Raw genomic sequence first — 19,300 nt, forward strand, 5'->3', positions numbered from 1 at the left:
CTTAAACATTCACTTACCATATGACCCAGCAACTCTACTTCTAGGTATATACCAAAGAAAATATGTCCCCACAAAGAAGGGTAAACATTTGTTCACAAGAGCATTATTCATAATGGCCCAAAACTGGAAGCACAGCGTATATTCATCAAGAAAACAGATAAGTAAGGCTTGATATATTCATACAAACCAAAATTATTCCATCTATGAAGAATCAGGAAAATGTAACCCATTCTCTAAGGAAAAGACACTCAACAGAAGACGAAATGACACAATGTTGGAATTATCAGATAAAGACTTGAAAGCAGCTGTGACTATCACAATGATAATAGTAATGACTAACAGTAAATATCACAGAAACTCTAAAACTATTAAAAAGAACAAATGGAAATTACAGAACTGAAAAATGCAATGTCAGGTATAAAAAATTCTCTGGATGAGCTAAACAGCAGAACAGAGGAAATAATCAGTGAACTTGAAGGCAGATCAGTAAAAATCATTCAGTCTGACAAGAGAGGGGAAAAAAATTAAAAAGAGAGACACAAAGTGAAAAGAATAGATCCTCAGAGACTTGGGGAACAATATCTGAAAGGTGACATAGGTTCCAGAAGGAGGGGAGAGAGAGAGAGATGCAGAATAAATCCAAAGAAAACCGTACCTAGGCACATCATAATCAAACTACTGAAAATCAAAGATAAACAAAAGTCTTGAAAGCAGCCAGAGAAAAATGGCTCATTAACAGGAAACAAAAATTCAAATTACTAGCACCTTCTTATGAGAAACTATGGAGGCCAAAAGACAGTGGAATAACATTAAGTCTGAAGGTGGTGCAAATATAGTCAGCCCAGAAATCTTTGAAGAGCAAAAATATCCTTCAAAAATGAAAGTGCAATAAAGACATTTTTCAAATAAAAGAAAACTCATTCTCCAGGATAGATCACATCTTGGGTCACAAATCAAGCCTCGGAAAATTTAAGAAAACTGAAATCCTATCAAGCATCTTTTCTGGCCACAATGCTATGAGACTGGAAATCAATTACAGGAAAAAAACTAAAAAACACAAATACATGGAGGCTAAACAGTGCACTACTAAATAACCAAGAGATCGCTGAAAAAATCAAAGAAGAAATAAAAAACTACATAGAAACAAATAACAATGAAAACACGACGACCCAAAACCTATGGGACGCAGCAAAAGCAGTTCTAAGAGGGAAGTTTATAGCAATTCAATCTCACCTCAAGAAACAAGAAAAATCTCAAATAAACAATCTAACCATACACTTAAAACAACTAGAGAAAGAAGAACAAAGAAAACCCAAAGTCAGTAGAAGGAAAGAAATCATAAAGATCAGAGCAGAAATAAATGAAATAGAAACGAATAAAGCAAAGATCAATAAAACTAAAAGCTGGTTCTTTGAGAATATAAACAAAATTGATAAACCCTCAACCAGACTCATCAAGAAAAAAAGGGAGAGGACGCAAATCAATAAAATTAGAAATGAAAAAGGAGAAATCACAACTAACACTGCAGAAATACAAAGGATTATATACATGGAATCTAAAAATAAATAAATAAATAAATGCTACTGATGAACCTAGTTGCAGAGCAGGAATAAAGAGGTAGACATAGAGAATGGACTCGATGACATGGGGTGGGAGGGTGAAGTGAGAGTAGCATCGACATATGTACACTACCAAATGTAAAACAGTTGGCTGGCGGGAAGCAGCAGCACAGCACAGCCGAGAGATCGGCTTGGTGCTTTGCGATGACCTAGAGGGGCGAGATAGGAAGGATGGGAGGGAGACTCAAGAGGGAGGAGATATGGGGACATGTGTATGCATATGGCTGATTCGCTTTGTTGTGCAACAGAAACTAACACGGTATTGTGAAGCAATTATACTCCAATAAAGATCTATTAGAAAAAAGGAAAAAAGAAAAGAAAACTCACTGCCATCAAACCTGAGCTAAATAAAGTTCTTCAGGCTGAGGGGAAACGATACCAGAGGGAAACTGGTATTAATGAAGAACATCAGAAATGTTCAGCTAGGTAAATGAGACTTTTTTCTGCTTAATTTTTTAACATACTTTTGACTATTTAAAGCAAAAATCAAATTATCTTGTGGGGTTATAATATGTGCAGATGTAATACCTATGATAACTATAGCATACAAGGACAGTAGGGTAGAGGGAGTGGCAAGAGAGTTAACAGATCTACAGAGATGCATGGTTTCTACTCTGCATAAAGTTTTAAATTATTAACTCTAAGTAAAAAAATAAATAAAATGGTATACCAAAATTCAACTATACCAATTTTTACATTAAATGTAATACACTACAGTCTCCAATTAAAAGGGAGGAAGGAAGGGAGAGAGAGAGAGAAGAAGAAAGAGAAAGGAAGAAAGAAAAAGAAAGGAAGAAAGCCCCAACTATATATTGTCTGCATGATATGCACTTTAGAGATGGAGAATGAAGAAAGATGGATGGAAGGCAAATAGTAAATGTAAGTTGAAGTGGCTGTATTGATATCAGATGAAACTTCTTTAAGAAAAAGAGTTAACACCAGAGATAAAGAAAAATTTTATAATAATAAAAGGATAAATTCATCAAGAAGACATAACAATCTTAAATGTACATGTGCCTATTAACAGTTTAACATCAAGCATGGTTTAATAGTACAAAAATCAAGGCTCTACTTTTTAGAACACCTCAACGAATTTCACTGATTGGAAGACTACTCCTCAACATGCTATGTATGGTCTGATCCCTATTTCCCTTCCCACACTCATCTAAGTACCCACAATTCACTTTCATAATCCTCAACCCCTGCAATATACTCTGTTATGTCTGAAGTAGAAAGAATCACTTTTACAAAACCTTGATAATTATATTTAGGAACAAAAAACATAAATCCTAGCTCTTACAAAATATAAATGCTCCATCCTTCTTTTCATTGTTGCTTTTGTTTTATTTTATCCTAATCCTTTTTTCCTCAAAGGCCCTTTTCAAATCTTCCATTTTCATCAGTCCTTCTGGACACATCTGATTTTCATAGTATGATTCCCAGGCAAGATTAGTACAGTCTTAATACCTTCCAACTTGCTGTTCCTTAATAAATGGTGTGTGTGTATGTGTTTTCCTGCCTATGTACACGTGTGTCTATTTTTAATATTAATTACACTACACTTCATTACTTTGAAATATCTCGAGAATACTTTCAAATCTAGTCCTAAACAAGGAAAATACATTTTGTGAATACCTTGATACTTTCATATCAAATGTTTTTATGTCAATTGTAAACAAAAATTTACATATATATGTAGAGAAAAAATAAAACTACACAAGAATAATTCTATTATATAACGCTAGCATATACATACACTTTGTCTTCTGGAAGTCTACACAAGAAATAGTAAATTCTGATTATCTACAGATAGCAGGATGGGAGAATTTTGTTTTTCAAATTAACACTTGTCTTAAATGGTCTAACCATGCACTAAATTATTTTTTAAAAGAATTTTTGAATGGGTAACATTAGCCCATGATAAAAATTTTAACAAATAAAACAAGAAGCAGTACTAAAGTAAGTTTCCCTACCACATAAAAAGCACTAAAGTAAGTTTCCCTACCAGGCCTATCTCCTAGCCACGCCATTGTTAACCCAAGAGGCAATCACTTATGTATTCCAGAGATAATTCATGAATAGAGAGGCATGTATGTTACTTTAATTTAAAACATGTCATTGGGTTATCCGGATAGTGAAATCATGAATCTATGTCACTTCTTTATGCTTTCCTATACTTAAATAAGAAAGTGCCATTTTCTAAGTGGTCTTTAAATAAAGACCATAAAATGAAAAAGACAAAGCTATCCTAAGTTTATGAAATTCATAAGGGCAATATAATACTTTGAAAAACTAAACCAAATTTTTTCTTTGTGGCCCAGGGAAGCAGGTTAAATATACAGAAAATCTCCCTGGACTGTGGTAGCAATGAGAAAAGATCTACAATGCTGGTTTTGGTCAGCAAAGTTGGAAATTGCTTTGAGAAAGGAATACAGTAAAGGAGAGAATTCAAAAGCACTTTTGAAGTTATCAAAGTGATTAGAAGAACAGTAGTGGAAATGTAATAAAGTTAGGAGAGAGGGAAAGCTCGGATTGATAGAAATGAACAGCAAAAAAAAAAAAGAATTTTATATAAGAAATGGTTACTTTATTGTGGTCCTAACTGCCTCTGGACAGGGGGGCAAGTGGATTTGAGGAGAGCCATTTATAATGTTCTTTCATTCTTAAAAAACAAAAAGAAATGAATCATTACCAGGTAATGATTCTGATAAATAGGGGTATATGTTATATTATTCAGTATACCTTTCTAAAAGGAAGAAATTTATTTATGGAAAGAATATTTTTAAGTAGTAAAACCAGTTAAAAGCAGTAGCATCCCTCATGTTGGATATTATTTTTAATTCTGCAAATTCATGTTTATTTATTGAAAGCATGTAGTTGATTTGACAGAGTACTTTTTTATTTAATACAATGGTTCACTTTTCTTTTTGCTTTGAAAAAACTTATCACAGCAAAAAACTACTTGAAGATCCCAATAAATTATGGATATTGAACCACTAAATGAGAACAGAATCTTTAAAAAAAAAAAAAATTACATTTCAAAAATGAACTGGAATAAAAAGCTAGGACAAAAATCATTCCAGAAAAGAACAAGTATGTACCAAAGCTATTACACTAAATATGGTGTGGGACTGTATAGACTACCTAAGGGAGAAACAGCAGTAGAGTTTTAACTTTCAATGTTTCAACAGTTTTAAACCATACAACAAAATGAATATAAGACCCTAGAACTTTAGGGTGGATAGAACCTTAATAATTTAGTACAACCCATTTTCCAAAATGTCTTGGTATTGAGAACCACTAATTTAAAGTTGAAAGAATTTTATCTCAATATGAATGACCAGCTTCCACCCTAACATATTATAAAAACAAAGTAAAGCACACATAGAGATTTTAACATAACAAGCATATAATTTTCAAATTTTAAGTGAAAACGGAGGTCTACAAATGAATCCCAATGCCAACTTTCATGATACCTCAATTCTCAGCTTAGCTATATAGTTTTCTTCGTACTTGTAGTGTGAGGGGCTTTTAGCACAAGAATGTAACGGCTAATTCACAGGGAATGTTAGCTATAAAGATAACTAGCAATTTTTAAAAAAGCATTTCCGTTTCCAGTTCCCTCCAATGTTCTTCTCATTACATGAAAGTCACTATTTAACACAAAAAGACTGACAAGACTGTTGAGTGGAAGAGCCTGGATTCCTAAATGTCAACAGAAATGTTCTCCCAGTTCTTCCAGATCTAAAACTTAAAATCTAATCATTCCTTTTCACTCTTAGGGAGGAAAGAACATGGACCACAGAATCAGAAAATCATGAGTGAAATGTTTGTTCCACCATTTAGTGTCTTGTGATTATAGACTTTATTCCTAAGGAATAAAACCAAATTTGCAAGGCAGTCATGACAATTAAGATAACAGTGGATGGCACTCACTAAGTATTCAGTAAACATTTCCTTCACCAGATCATTTTCCTTTACCCAGAGTCCTCCTTTTTTTCCCTCTATCCACTCCCATAATTATTCTTTCAAAGATTCTTGGCGATGTTTTCCCAACCTCTTTGCTACTAACCAGTCCAAGTGTCCACCGCTAAACATGTAGACTACAGCAGTCAATACTCGTCCCACGACAGAAGCCAGTCACAAATGGCCGCAAGTTGTATAACTCCATTTATATGAAATAGCCAAATGGGCAAATCCACAAGGATAGAAAGTAAATTAGTGGTTGCCAAGGGTTGAGGGTGACGAGAATGGAGAGTTTCTGCAAATGGGTATGAAGTTTCTTTTTGGGGTGATAAAAATGTTCTAAAATTGACTGTGGAGATGGTTGCACAAGCTGGTGATAAACTATAAATCACTCAATTATACACTTTAAAAGGGTAAATTTTATGGTATGTGAATTATATTTCAATAGAGCTGTTAAAAACAAAATAAAATACTAGACTCAGACTAATACTGCATAAATTTAACTTTTATCAGTCTTCTGCTTAATGATCTACACAATCAACTGCCCATCAAATCATTCCAAACAATTGTGTCCCATTTAAGCTCCTTCTGAAATAAGGCAGGATAATAAATAAATAAAATACTTCCTGTCCCAAAGCTCCCAATAGGAATACCTCAATTCCCGGTAGGGCAATCTCCTAACTGATCCCTCCCTCAAATATTTTGAAACTCCTTCCTGACTCCCCTTCATCAATAAAATATTTGCTGGGCATTATTAAATACTATGCATGAGGTCATAACTTGGAGACTGAACAAAAGACATCCTGCCATCCTAAAGCTTTCAACTTAGCTTACACATCTTACCCTGACAAAGTCTTCCTACCCTTCCATCTATCATATCCTATTTACACTTTTCCAAGGATTTGATCAAATTCATAAACCAACCTCCAAATACTACAGCCCTTATTAATCTCCCCAAACAACTAAATACTAAAATGCCATCCTTACTAACGAGAACCTACTCTTTTAGCACAGGGAACTCTACTCAATGCTCTGTGTGACCTAAATGGGATGGAAATCCAAAAAAGAGGGGATATATGTATAGCCGATTCATTTTGCTGTACAGTAGAAACTAACACAACATTGTAAAGCAACTATACACCAATAAAAATTCATTTTAAAAAAATGTTGGCAATGCCTACATAACCAGAAAAAAAAAAAAAAAAAAAAACTATTTCAGTCCTGGTTTGTGCAGCAGGTCACATTGCTGGTATTTATAATCACCTTCTTTCCACACCCTTGTCCTCACCCAACACTCAGCTCTTCATGGTTCTTTGCCTGAGGAGATGACTCAACATTCATTCTTGAATGCTTTGACCATTAGATGTTCTGCCTCAATTAGGTTATTATAATTATCCATTGACTTTTCTCCCCAGCTTAACTGACAAATAAAATTGTAAGATATTTTAATAAATAAATAAAATAAAATTCCATCCTTAATTATTTCACATACATTAGTTTCATCTCCGTAACTTAACTGTAAGCTTCAAGTATAAAACCATGCCATAGCTTTCTGTACATACCAAAGTGTTCAGCATAGAACTGAGAACACTGTAATAGTGAAATAAGTAATTAATTACTTTCAACACCCTTAATAATAACTAGAGCCGCCATTATTTACTGTATGCCAATTATTTTGCAATGCACTTTACATTATCCCTAATATTTACCATTACCCTGGATGTTCTATCTCTTTTTACATATTGGGAAACTGCAACTCAGAGAAGAAACCACTTCAGAGAAATAGCAAAGCTAGATTTGAACTTAAGTATCTATCAGCCTCCAGTCAAAGCTAGTTTGTACTGTCTCCCTAAAGCATGAGCGATTACATACACAATAAAACCAGAGAAAGAACTAACAGTATAGTTCATCATGCTACCTATGTGATCTCTGGCAAGTAATTTACACTCTGTGTCACAGTTTCATCTGTAAAAGAGAATAACAGTAACTATCTCATAGGGTTAGGTATCAAATGAATTAATATATGTAATGCAATCAAATGAACAGTGTATGGCACATAGTATGCACTACATGACTGCTGGCTATTATTTTTTTATCATCATAAATCACCATAACGAAGTCATCAAATATACTTCCTACTCTCATAAACCTGGTTTATAACAGATTGTGGCTTCATACTACCTACAACATGAACAAAGTTAGTACAGAATTCAAGGCCTTCCAGCCTTCCATAATCCAGCTCCAACATCTTTCTACTTTAATTCAACCCAAGAAGCACTTACTGAGCACCTTCCACATATCAGACTCTCTCACTCTATCCCTGTATCATATCAAACATTTCACTACTTCTCTGTACCATCTCAAACATTACTACTTCCTTGTACTACATCAAACCTAACATACCCAAATTCTACCTTTACACTTCCCACCTCACTATTTCCTCCCACTGTTCTCTCACCTGGTACACTAGTCTTATTTCTGCCTATCAATATTTTACTTATCCTTAAAGGTCTACTTCAATTATTATCTCTATCAGGAAAATTTTTTTTTCATGTTCCCTAGAAAATGTAAATTTTCCTTCACCTATGATTCCAAAAAATTTCATTTTATACCTACCAGAGCATTTACCATACTGTCATAATCATTTGTGTACATGTGAGCTTCCTAAAGGCAAGCAGCATTTCCTATTCATCTTTACGTTCCCCACAACGAAAGTCCTGCAAAAGTATTCATTTGCATAGATGATGCTTACTATTCACTGAAGACCAATTTCTCCAACTATAAACAAATGAAATGCATAAGCTATTTCCTCCCTTGCAAGTTTTATATATATGTGTGTGTGTGTGTGTATACACACACACACACATATATATATATACACATCCCATTATCTCTTGGGGAAAAAAAAGTGTAGCTCAAATTCTTTAAATTATAATCCTGGTTTACAATTTCAAAAAAAAAAAAAATTAAAGAAATAGCCTGTCATTATCAAATAGGTCCTGTTTTCCAAAATACTCCATAATGCCAAATTGCTAGAATATTACACCTCTGTTCTAATGAAAAATCCCATACTATTCACACCATCATCCATTATTTAAAAAAAACAAAAACAAAAACAAAAACTGCTCTTTCAACACGTTTAGGCTGAATTTTTTGGAAAAAGTTTTAATTCAAATTGCTAGTCAGTAATGGATCATGCAGTTATCAAAATGAAATAATAAGGAATTCAAGGCAACATAAGAAAAATGGGCAAGTGACTTCTCCATACCCATCTTTTCCCCTACAGTGAACACTCATTTTTCCTGCCAGAATTGAATCACCATTCCTATCCTGAAGGACCCACAGGAGGCAAAACCCCACATCACTTAATAGAAGGAGAGAACTGACCCTGACCCATCCCACTCCTGTCAGCTTCTATATATCACATGATCTATGTCTAGCCAATCTGAGCCTAGGTCAGAACTTTCAATCTTGACTGAATAACCAAAAGATGAAGAAATGGTTTAGACTTCGTATTGCTAGTGTCTAGTTGCAGCATTCTGCAGACTTCCTGCAGCATGACTGGTAGCAGACTCTTGATACCTGGACCTTCCTTTTTCTCTGCTTTTCTGGACCTGGTTCTTCAGCCTTCTCATCAATTTTGTGATCTACATCATATCCCTTCAATAATCCCTTTTTTTGCTTATGTTAGCTAAAGTTATTTTGTTGTTTGCAGCTAATTTCTCACTGATATAACCACACGTTACATCTCTCATTTCTACTTCTCAAGAGTTTGCTCTCAATTTTAAATCCTGTTTCATTTTATTTAAAAAAATCAAAGTTTGGTTTCTAAAATAACTTTCCTGACAGTAAGGCAACTTAAACAAGCAAGGCACATCCCTTTGAAAGGCATTATGGAAGCAATAAAATTCTCAACTAGTCTTTTATACAAATAACAAATTCATCAAGAAAAGGTACGAAAAAAAGCCCCCCCAAAGTCTCTTTCTTCTGCTGTTACCTCTACCTTTTTTGACCATTATGAAACAAAGTTTTAAAAGAAATACCTTCAAACAGGAAACATACAAGCTCTTACGTGTGCTTTTTCAATAAAATGCATCCAAATTCATCATATACTCCAGAAATAACAATTTTGTTCATTCTCGTTTAGAAAAAAAAAATCTACTTTCTAATAACCATGTGTTTCCTTTAATCTATATATTCATTATTTGCAGAGTCAAATGTCAAATGTGTACTAAGTCCTCTGAGTCTAACATAAAAATTATTTTTTATAGTCTTATATTCTTAAGTTATTTTTATTCTTAGGTTCAACTGTTTCATCTCTATGTTTTATGCAATCATTAGTGAGGAATGACTTTTTTAATGCATCGATTATTTATTTTCAAATTGCAGCTTAACGAATATGTACACCTTCATTTTAAAGTTATATGTAATTAAACATCATTTCCTTAATTGAGCTGTCCTGAATTAACCAGCAATTGTCAGTTTTACCACGCTACACACAATATATGTCTTTATAATATTCAAAGGACTAAATAAATAATTCTATGTCATTTAACTTACATGTGTTTCAGGTTAATAAAATCAAAGAATTGGTCACAAAGACCTCCCTATATAGTTCATATTTGTTAAAAATTAACAGTTCTAAAAGTAGAAATTTATTTTTCTAAATATGTAGCTTAAAATTTGAACACTCTTCAAAACCTGGGTTTAACAATTTAACCACCCTTATTGAATAATATCCCAAGTTGGGGTAGCATAGTAGTGGGCCCTGGAGTCAGACTGCCTCAGGGCTCAATTTTTATATCTACTACTTAACTATTTACATAAGCAAGTTACTTAAGCTCACCATACCTCACTTTCCTCATCTTTAAAATGGTAATTATACAACAGTACACACCCACTTCGCAGGGCTTCTGAAACTGTTAAACTCTTAAAAGGCCTTGAAATGGCTGATTTGTATACATTGCATGTAATAAGTCTTTAAATAACTGAAATCCAAAACCTAAAATAAATGTATCTAAGATTTAAATGCCTAAAACAATAAAAAAAGCACATTTCTGTGAAAAGATCATCAATTTTATGAAAACGGTCTCGAACATTATGTTGGGGAACATAAAATCACAGGTTTTCATCTGTGCCTTATACTGCGCATTTTTATTACAACAGAAACACTAAAGAATTCTGATGCATGCGTTGCACCACATCTCAAACAAGACTACTTTAACTACAAAAAACATACATGTTACTTCGACTATTAAGAAGAAATTTCAATTACTATAACTCATAAACATGAACTCCTAAGAAAACTTAAAAGAATTCAAGAATGCTGTCAACTGACACCTAAAAAACACTCCTGAAAGACATTTCTCAACCCTGGACCTCTGTTTAATCTGTAAATAAAGAGTGGATTCAATTATTTCTCAAATTCTTTTTCAGCTCCATTAATTCTGTGTGAGTAATTAGGCACTTCTCTTAATTCACTAAAGTGTGTCACAAATACACATTAAACGCTATTTTTAATAGCCTCAAAGTAACCCAATTTTTAAAATGCTTATAAGCAGAAGAAAAGCACACTGTATTTTAATTATACTAAACTCTAAAACTTTAAGCAAACACTTGGGTTTTATCATAGACCAATACTAAAAACATAGTTTATATTTTTACAGTTTCCAACCCAACCCTAAACTGTAAGGTATTTTGCATCCTAGTTCCCCTTTTTAAGACTTTTACCCTCCTTGTAGCAACCCCTCATTCACACTAAACCCTGTAACTGAAAAAGTGTTAAAGACATCCTTCGCAAGAGTATGGCATTTTCACAAAGGGCAAGAAGCCTTAAAGGAGAATGTTTAAAGATGGAATGCTCAGCATCAGAACAGATGAAGAAAATAGTCTTTGAGGTATGGGTTAGGGGTAGGGAGGAGAGGAGGAGTAGCAGAGAAAAAGAATATATGTGACCACACAAATTCAAGGCTGTTCCTTTCCTGGTTGCAAGGAGTATGTAAGAATGACTTGTGTTTAAATGAACAGTTTGGAAAGGTTTTGAAAAAAATTTTGAAAGAAAATTATTAAAATTCCACAAAAGAGTCCTTTGGAAAAATTAAGATACTATTTGTCTTTCTGCTTTGGTATTAATCAGTTATGCAGGTACCTTTTATACATTTTATGATATAAAGGCCCACATAAAGATATAAAACAAGCAACACAAAAAACAGTATTAATCAGTATCCTATTTTGAAGAACCAAATTTAAAATATTTATCCAATAACATCACCTTATCTTGCACCATTACTTAATAATTCATGAATTTATAAGTGCTTGGTAAGCTATAAAGCATGTTAATGTAGTGTTATTATTTTGCTCTTACCTCTTTATGCTAGTGGCTATCACAGATCCATAGTGTCATAAAAGAGGCTACAAGTCCCAAAAGAATTACAGGTGGGCACTCAAATGCTTTTCTTACAGGGGAATTTTGTTTCAGAAAACGTACTGCCGAAAGGTACTCTTCAACCATCCCAGACTTCCGCTCCTAGTCCAGGCGTTTAGCCGTTCCCACATGTTGGAGGAGGGGGCGCGTTCTGGACAAGGAGGAACACTGTGGAGGGAAACTGAGCCCTACCTTGAGCTAAACTCTCCTAAGGACTGTGCCTCCTAAAGAGTGGGATGAAATCACTCACCACTTCAAGCCACAGTGCTCACTCATTCTTCTCTTTGTGATGCTCAAGAAGCCAGATCACATAACCAAGATTTTTTAAGGAAGATTAATATTCAGTCTTTTTGTTCTCTCTTTAAATTGTCATTGTATTAGCTTCAATTTAAAAATTATAATGATTATTGTCAAACCCCCACCTTCACTTCTGAAGCTCCTCTATTTTTAACTTCCCCTAGAACATTTCCAATTATGGATCATTAATCCAAATTCCAATCTTACTCAGCTTCTTAAAACCAACTCCTTATTGTCCCACTCAAACTCAGAATCGGAAATCTTCATTGATTCCTATTTACGATACACTAGAAACAACTGCCAAGTCCTAGCTATACCTCTATCTCTCAGATCAGCAAAAACATTCTGACTGAGCAAAGAACTGTGGTAGACAAAGCCCACAGGAAATAAGAAAATAAGCATAAGACAATGTGTTCCTTTCCTTAAGGACTTTTCAATTCAATAAAAAAGGGAGCTAACTGATAACAGTAATAATTACATTGTACTGAGCTCTTACTATGTACCAAGCACTGTGCTGAACCATCTTCATGCATTATCTCAAAAAAACGAAAAACAAAAACCCCGTAAGATAGATACTATGATCTCCAAATTACAAAATTAAGACCTGTAGAGTTTGCAGTGTACAAGGTCACACAGCTAGTAAATGGTAGAGCTTGAACTCAAAACAGCTCTGACTACAAAGCCCTTGCTATCCCTCAATAAACCATACAAAACAATATAATTGCCAGAAGAAAGGTACAAACAAAAGAAGCAATCTTTCCCAAATGTATCTCTTCTGCTCCATTCCCACTGCCAACACCCTATTTCAGAATTCCTGCATAACAGGTGCTGAGAGGACTGCTTAAAAATCATCTAAGAAGGACCCCCCTGGTGATGCAGTGCTTAAGAATCTGCCTGGCACAGCCTCCCTGGTGGCGCAGTGTTTGGGAGTCCGCCTGCTAATGCGGGGGACGCGGGTTCGAGCCCTGGTCCGGGAGGATCCCATATGCTGCAGGGCAGCTGGGCCAGTGCGCCACAGCTGCTGAGCCTGCACTCTGGAGCCCGCGAGCCACAACTGCTGAGCCTGCGTGCCACGGCGGCTGAGGCCAGCACGCCTGGAGCCCGTGCTCCACAAGGGAAGAGGCCGCCACAATGAGAGGCCCTCGCACCGCGGCGAGGAGCGGCCCCCAGCTCGCCGCAGCTAGGGAGGGCCCACGCGCATCAACGAAGACCCAAAGCAGCCAAAAATAATAAGTAAATAAAATAAATTTAAAAATTAAAAAAAAAAGAATCCGCCTGCCAATGCAGAGGACACGGGTTCGAGCTCTGGTCCGGGAGGATCCCACATGCCGCGGAGCAACTAAGCCTGTGCACCGCAACTACTGAGCCTGAGCCCTAGAGCCCGCGAGCCACAACTACTGAAGCCCGCGCGCCTAGAGCCCGTGCTCCGCAACAAGAGAAGCCACCGCAATGAGAAGCCCGCGCACCGCAACGAAGAGCAGCCCCCGCTCGCCGCAACTAGAGAAAGCCCACGCGCAGCAAGCAACAAAGACCCAACGCAGCCAAAAATAAATAAAATTAAAAAAAAAAAAAGAATAAAGAGTTAACCTCACTAATACAAATAAAGCAACGTGCATAGGTCTGAAAAGAAGTGCCCATGGTGTAACAGAAAGAACACAGGGCTTAAATACAAAAAAAAAAAAAAAAACGTTAAATACAAATAGCAACTCTCACAACCCACCTACATGACATTAAAAGAGTAATTTAAATTCTCTGATCCTATTTTCTCACTTGTAATATGAGGTAAAAATAGCTGTCACAAGATTAAATAAGTTAAATAAAAAGCCTGACCAGCAGGTCCTCCACTAGTGGATCTTTCCCTTCTGTGCTTAAAAGTAAAATTTCTAAAATCTTTTACAATAAGGCTGAAAAGTTCATTAGATTCAATATACACCCAATCCAAAGTCAATATTCCAACACAAAATTGGCAGGCAGGAAGAGATTGGCAGGAAAGGAAAGGAGAAAGATATTTTAGGCAAGACTAAGTAAGAATCTAACTTCTCAACAGGAGCAAGTGTGCTATACTTACTGCAAACAGCATGCAAAAAAAACAAGACCCATGACGGAGTAAGAGTTTTAATGAATGTTTTTTGGTAACAACTAGATACTGTGAATGTTTCTGCCCTTGCAGACAACTGGAGAAATAGTATTATTACGTATTATGTACAAAATTCATGTAAGAAACATGAACTTCCCACTTATATTTTCTCCCACCCACTCAGCTCTTCCCCACTGCTCTCAAACAAGATCATCCTACCTGTACTAACAGCTAGAATGTGACGACTGGATGAATAATATAAGCTCCTCATCCACTGACTCCAACAAAATATTTATCCTCACATTTTAAGATTGCTAAGAAGTTTAACTCAGAGAAATTCCTTAACTCATTCTAGATCTGAATATATCCAAGAGTTCTACAATAAGGCTATAATAACTCTGCTATTATAACCAATGAAAATAATTTACCAGTGCAGTATTTATTAGGAAAAAAAAAGGAAAGACGTAAAAGGGAGAGAAATTTCACAATGCAAAGCTTTGTAAACAAGCTACAACATAATAAAAGTACATAAGGAGTTCCTTTATATGGCTTGAATGTTGAAGAATTCTGAAGGAAAACATGCAAAAGATAATTTAGGATAATCTTAACTTTACAAGTACTACAACGTTTTAAAAAATGCTTTAGGGCTTCCCTGGTGGCGCAGTGGTTGAGAGTCTGCCTGCCAATGCAGGGGACACGGGTTCGAGCCCTGGTCTGGGAAGATCCCACATGCCGCGGAGCAACTAGGCCATGAGCCACAACTACTGAGCCTGCGCGTCTGGAGCCTGTGCTCCGCAACAAGAGAGGCCACGATAGTGAGAGGCCCGCGCATCGCGATGAAGAGTGGCCCCCGCTTGCCGCAACTAGAGAAAGCCCTCGCACAGAAACGAAGACCCAACACAGCCAAAAATAAATAAATAAATAAATAAATAAAGGAATTCCTTTAAAAAAAAAATGCTTAAAAAAAAAAAAAGTTTTCCTCACCAACGGTAGCCCGTTTGAGTCTGTACCTTAGTTCTTAAGCAACCAGCTCTATCAATAAGAATCTCTGTCCCCAAATTTTATTCTACATTACTATTCCAATACAGATCGCCCACCAAAAAAGTATGTAGACATGGTATCAATATGAAAGAAGTATTTTTTTCTAAATTCTTTTCAAAAGGAGTTATCTCTTTTATGATCTGAGCCAGTGATTCCTTATCTTATGTTGAAATAAAAGATCTCTCCTGGAGGATCTCTAATTTCAAATTTAGGGATTAAGCTTCATGTATTAAAACTCTTACAGCTTTTCTTACCTAAGACCACCAAATTTCACAGATGGCCACTTTTTTCAGTAACCGTTTGCCTAACTTATATAAGGAAATGGAATGAGCAACTTGATTCCAGTTATAATTTTTCACTTACATTAAGTGGGTAACTGTGATTGATGAATGCATTCTCTAAAGCACAAAGGAACACACAAATTGTAGGTGCACAATTTGCATCTGGGAACTTTCAGTATTCTGGAACATTAAACTCTCTATTAAGGCCTTATTAAGAGATGCTTATCACAGGCCCAATTTCAATGAGCTATCCTCTAAATGCTAATAAAGTTGAAGGTGTAACTTTCCAGGATTTGCATAATAGGCAACAGGAAACACCAAAATGCCTTTTGAAAACCAAAATAAACGGATCTCTAAAGGCAGAATTTCAGGGACTGACAGATGGTAAAAGGAAGTGAGAAGTATCCTAATCAGTTCCATTTAAATCATGAGTGTCCAGCTAACAACCTCTCCCAGTGAGATAAACCTAATGTAATAATATAAGAATAACTGCTATATTAAAACAAAAATATCCTAAGCATAGCCTGAACCCCTGTCCCCCACGCCTCCTGCTCACTCAGTCTGTGTCTTAAATTCAAGGCTGCCCTATCAGAAAGAGGTCACTTAAGGATAGTTAACCTCAATGAAATACCCAGCACACTAATTCAAAAATAATCAAAACTATTGCGAAAGGGAAAAAATGAAGTGAGAAAGAGTTAACACCCTACTTAAGATGTTACCATGTTATTTATTAGGGTAACAATTATCTACACTAATTTTACTGACAAAGCAATGATTACTAAAGCACAGAGTATTAATTATGTAGCAATATTTTTCACTTTAACAAAACATACTTGAAAATTCTTTGTTAGTCAGGCTGCCAAATCTAATTTTAAAACTCACCCTACACATAAAACTACTCACCAGCTGGACTAAGAAGGGAGGGGGAAAAAAAAAAATACTGGTTCAGGGAAATGAAATTGGATTAAGAAAAAAAAACTTTAATTAGCTGTCCATCGAAAAACTACATGGAAGTTTCAAGGCTAAACGAGGCTGGTGTTTCCTATTTTACTATTATATTAACATATTAATAAATCGGTTGTTTCCCTACGCACGGCTGGGATTTTAGAAACTGCCACACTTGCATAAAGGTATGAGCATGAAGATTACAGAGAAATGTTAACAGAGAGCGAATAGAGTGAGAAGCAGACCATCCTTTAAGTAACAATAGTTTGCTGAATAGTAAAAAAGGGGGGGAAAAGGCTGGCAGTCCACTTCTCACAACAACCCCCCAAACAAAAAATGTGGAGTATTTGGGAAATGAGAGAAGTAATAATATATCAGCAAGGTATACACATGGACAAAAGAAAACACTTCCGATACTGCAACGTAAAGCAGTCACTCTACATTAAAATACAGGCAGTATTTTCTACGTAAGTATAAAGTGTGCTGTAACTCTCCAAAATGCCTATGAACACAAAAGGAACGACCACTTTCACGCCATCCTGTATTTGAGTAAACTACACTACAGATCTATGATAAACAACTCCTTGCAAAGCAAGCACATCCCTTTACAACTCTATCACCTTCCTCGCGCCTTAAGATACCGTCACAGAATGAACGTATACAACTTAAATTAACCCTCCTGGGTGCTTCCCTTCCTCCCTCTCCGTGGAACACAAATACATTTTTTAGGTTCCCATAAACTGACACCCAGCACCAGTAACTCAGCCTATGTGAAAACTGTTTAATTTTGAAAATTCTAATAAGATGTGTTCAGGTTGGAAACGAAAAACTACCTTATAAGGGTATAAAAGACTGAAAGCAGGAAGCGGCTTTGACAAAACTAAGGAAGTTGCAGCGCGCTTGCTCACTGGGGGACTTTTTCGAGGTAAGAGAAGTAACACATGACATCTTTCTCTCAAATTAAACTGTGACTTGGTTGACCGGTAAGAACGTCGTGGGAGATGGAAAAGACCGGGGGTCGAAAAGCAAGAGGAGGCGGGTGGTCAAATGAAAGCCCCGCTCTAGGTTCCCATTTTCTGAGTCCGACTCTTCCCTTTCCCCACCCACACCCCGGGCAGAGTGTTGTCACAGCAGTCTTGCAAAACCTACCAGGAGCGCTTCTCTTTCCTCGCTCCTCTGCCAGGCCAGTCCCCGCGCTCGATGCCCCGCGGTGCCCAAACCCACGGGCAGGAGGCGGCACGGGGGGAAAGGAGGGCCAGGCGCGCCGGGCTCCGCGACCACCCCAACGCGCCCGCGGGCCCCGGGGAGGCGACCGTCCCTGCAGCTCCGCGGGCGGCGCTGCCCACCGCGGTGGGGGAAGGGCTGGGAGGGGTCGGGTGGAGGAGGCCGCTCCCCGGGGACTGCTCGGCCCCGCGCACCCGCCCGGCTCCCAGAGGGTGAAGCGCGAGGGACGAGGGAGGCCCTGGCTCCGGGCCCCACCCCTCGCCAGCCGGCGGAGCCGGGGTGGACACCGCCGGCAGCGGCAACTCGCCGCATCGTTCATCTCCCGGCCTCCTGCCGGCCCCGCCATTTTCCTCCCTCCGCCTCAGTTTCCCCACCCCCGTCCATCAGCCCCCTTACCCCGTGCCACAGTCCACCACACAGGCCGGCAGCCGTCCCGCCATCTTCCTCCTCGCCTGCTGCTGCCGCTGCCGCCGTCTGCTCCGTGCCGGTTGGGGCCAGGGATGGGCGGCGAGAGGTAGAGGCTATCTGACCATCCACGGCCAGGCCGCCCTCTCCGTCCGCGGGGGAGCCGGGAAGCCAAAGCAGTAGCAAGAGAGCAGCAGACTCGGTCAGCGGCTACCACTTCCGCAACCCGGGCGGGCAGGCAGTCCCCGCCCTGCCCCGCCGCGGCCTCCTCCCCCTCTCTCTCCCCTCCTCCTCGCTCCTGCCCCCACCCTACAACTTCTTCCCCTCGCGCCGCCTTTCCCCGGGAAGCCAAGATGGCTGCCGGTGCCGACGCCCCGGCCAGGCCAGGCCCAGGCCGCGAGCGCTCCCCGTTCCGGCTCCGGGCGGGCGGGGCGAGAGAGCATGCGCAGTGAGGTGCGCCTCCGGCCGCCGCTCCGGTCCCGACGGTGAGGAAGTCCACTTCGGGTGTTCGTCCAGGTAGGGGCGGGGAAGTCGGCCCGAGCCTCCAAGTCTCCTTCTGAAGCTGGAAGGGGCTGATAGTTTCAGTTACTTCTGTGCTTGGTTGAGGGAGGGATGGGACCGCCTATCGCAGCCGCGAATATCTTCTCCGGTGTCCCGGGGAAAACGGCCTAATGGAAAACGTTGTCAGCGGCACACATCCTTTTTTTCTAACTGGAGTGGCTGCTTTTGCGCGTGGAAAAGAGCGATATCAGACCGAGGGTGAGCAGTCGGTGGAGGGTTGAACAAAGGCTTGCGCCGTGGCTCCTCTGCCTTTGTGCGTTCTTTTTTTTTTTTTCAGTTACACTTGTGCGTTGTTACAGCCTCGCGTGTTACAAGCGTTACAACACGGTTTAGATTGCAGGCCCTCTGGAGGGCAGGCCTGTGCCCGCGAGGAAGGCAGACCTCCCGAGAATATGGTCTACGTAACATACTCTACACAAATACACCTTTGACGGCTTTGGGCGATGACAAAGATTTCCCT

At 38.3% G+C, this 19,300-nt stretch overlaps 1 protein-coding gene across 1 annotated transcript in view; it reads right to left on the reverse strand.

The window, feature by feature from the left end:
• Positions 1 to 18,548, reverse strand: part of ACTR3 (actin related protein 3) — a 57,193-nt gene extending 38,645 nt beyond the window's left edge. Inside the window, exon 1 of the mRNA XM_061199275.1 lies at positions 18,271 to 18,548. Within this exon, the coding sequence (XP_061055258.1) occupies positions 18,271 to 18,314 (44 nt within the window). The 5' untranslated portion in view covers positions 18,315 to 18,548. The remainder of the gene's footprint in view (positions 1 to 18,270) is intronic.
• Positions 18,549 to 19,300: the final 752 nt, after the last annotated feature.

The sequence above is a fragment of the Eubalaena glacialis genome, chromosome 1 (genome assembly GCF_028564815.1).
Source record: "Eubalaena glacialis isolate mEubGla1 chromosome 1, mEubGla1.1.hap2.+ XY, whole genome shotgun sequence".
NCBI classification, from domain to species: Eukaryota; Metazoa; Chordata; class Mammalia; order Artiodactyla; family Balaenidae; genus Eubalaena; species Eubalaena glacialis.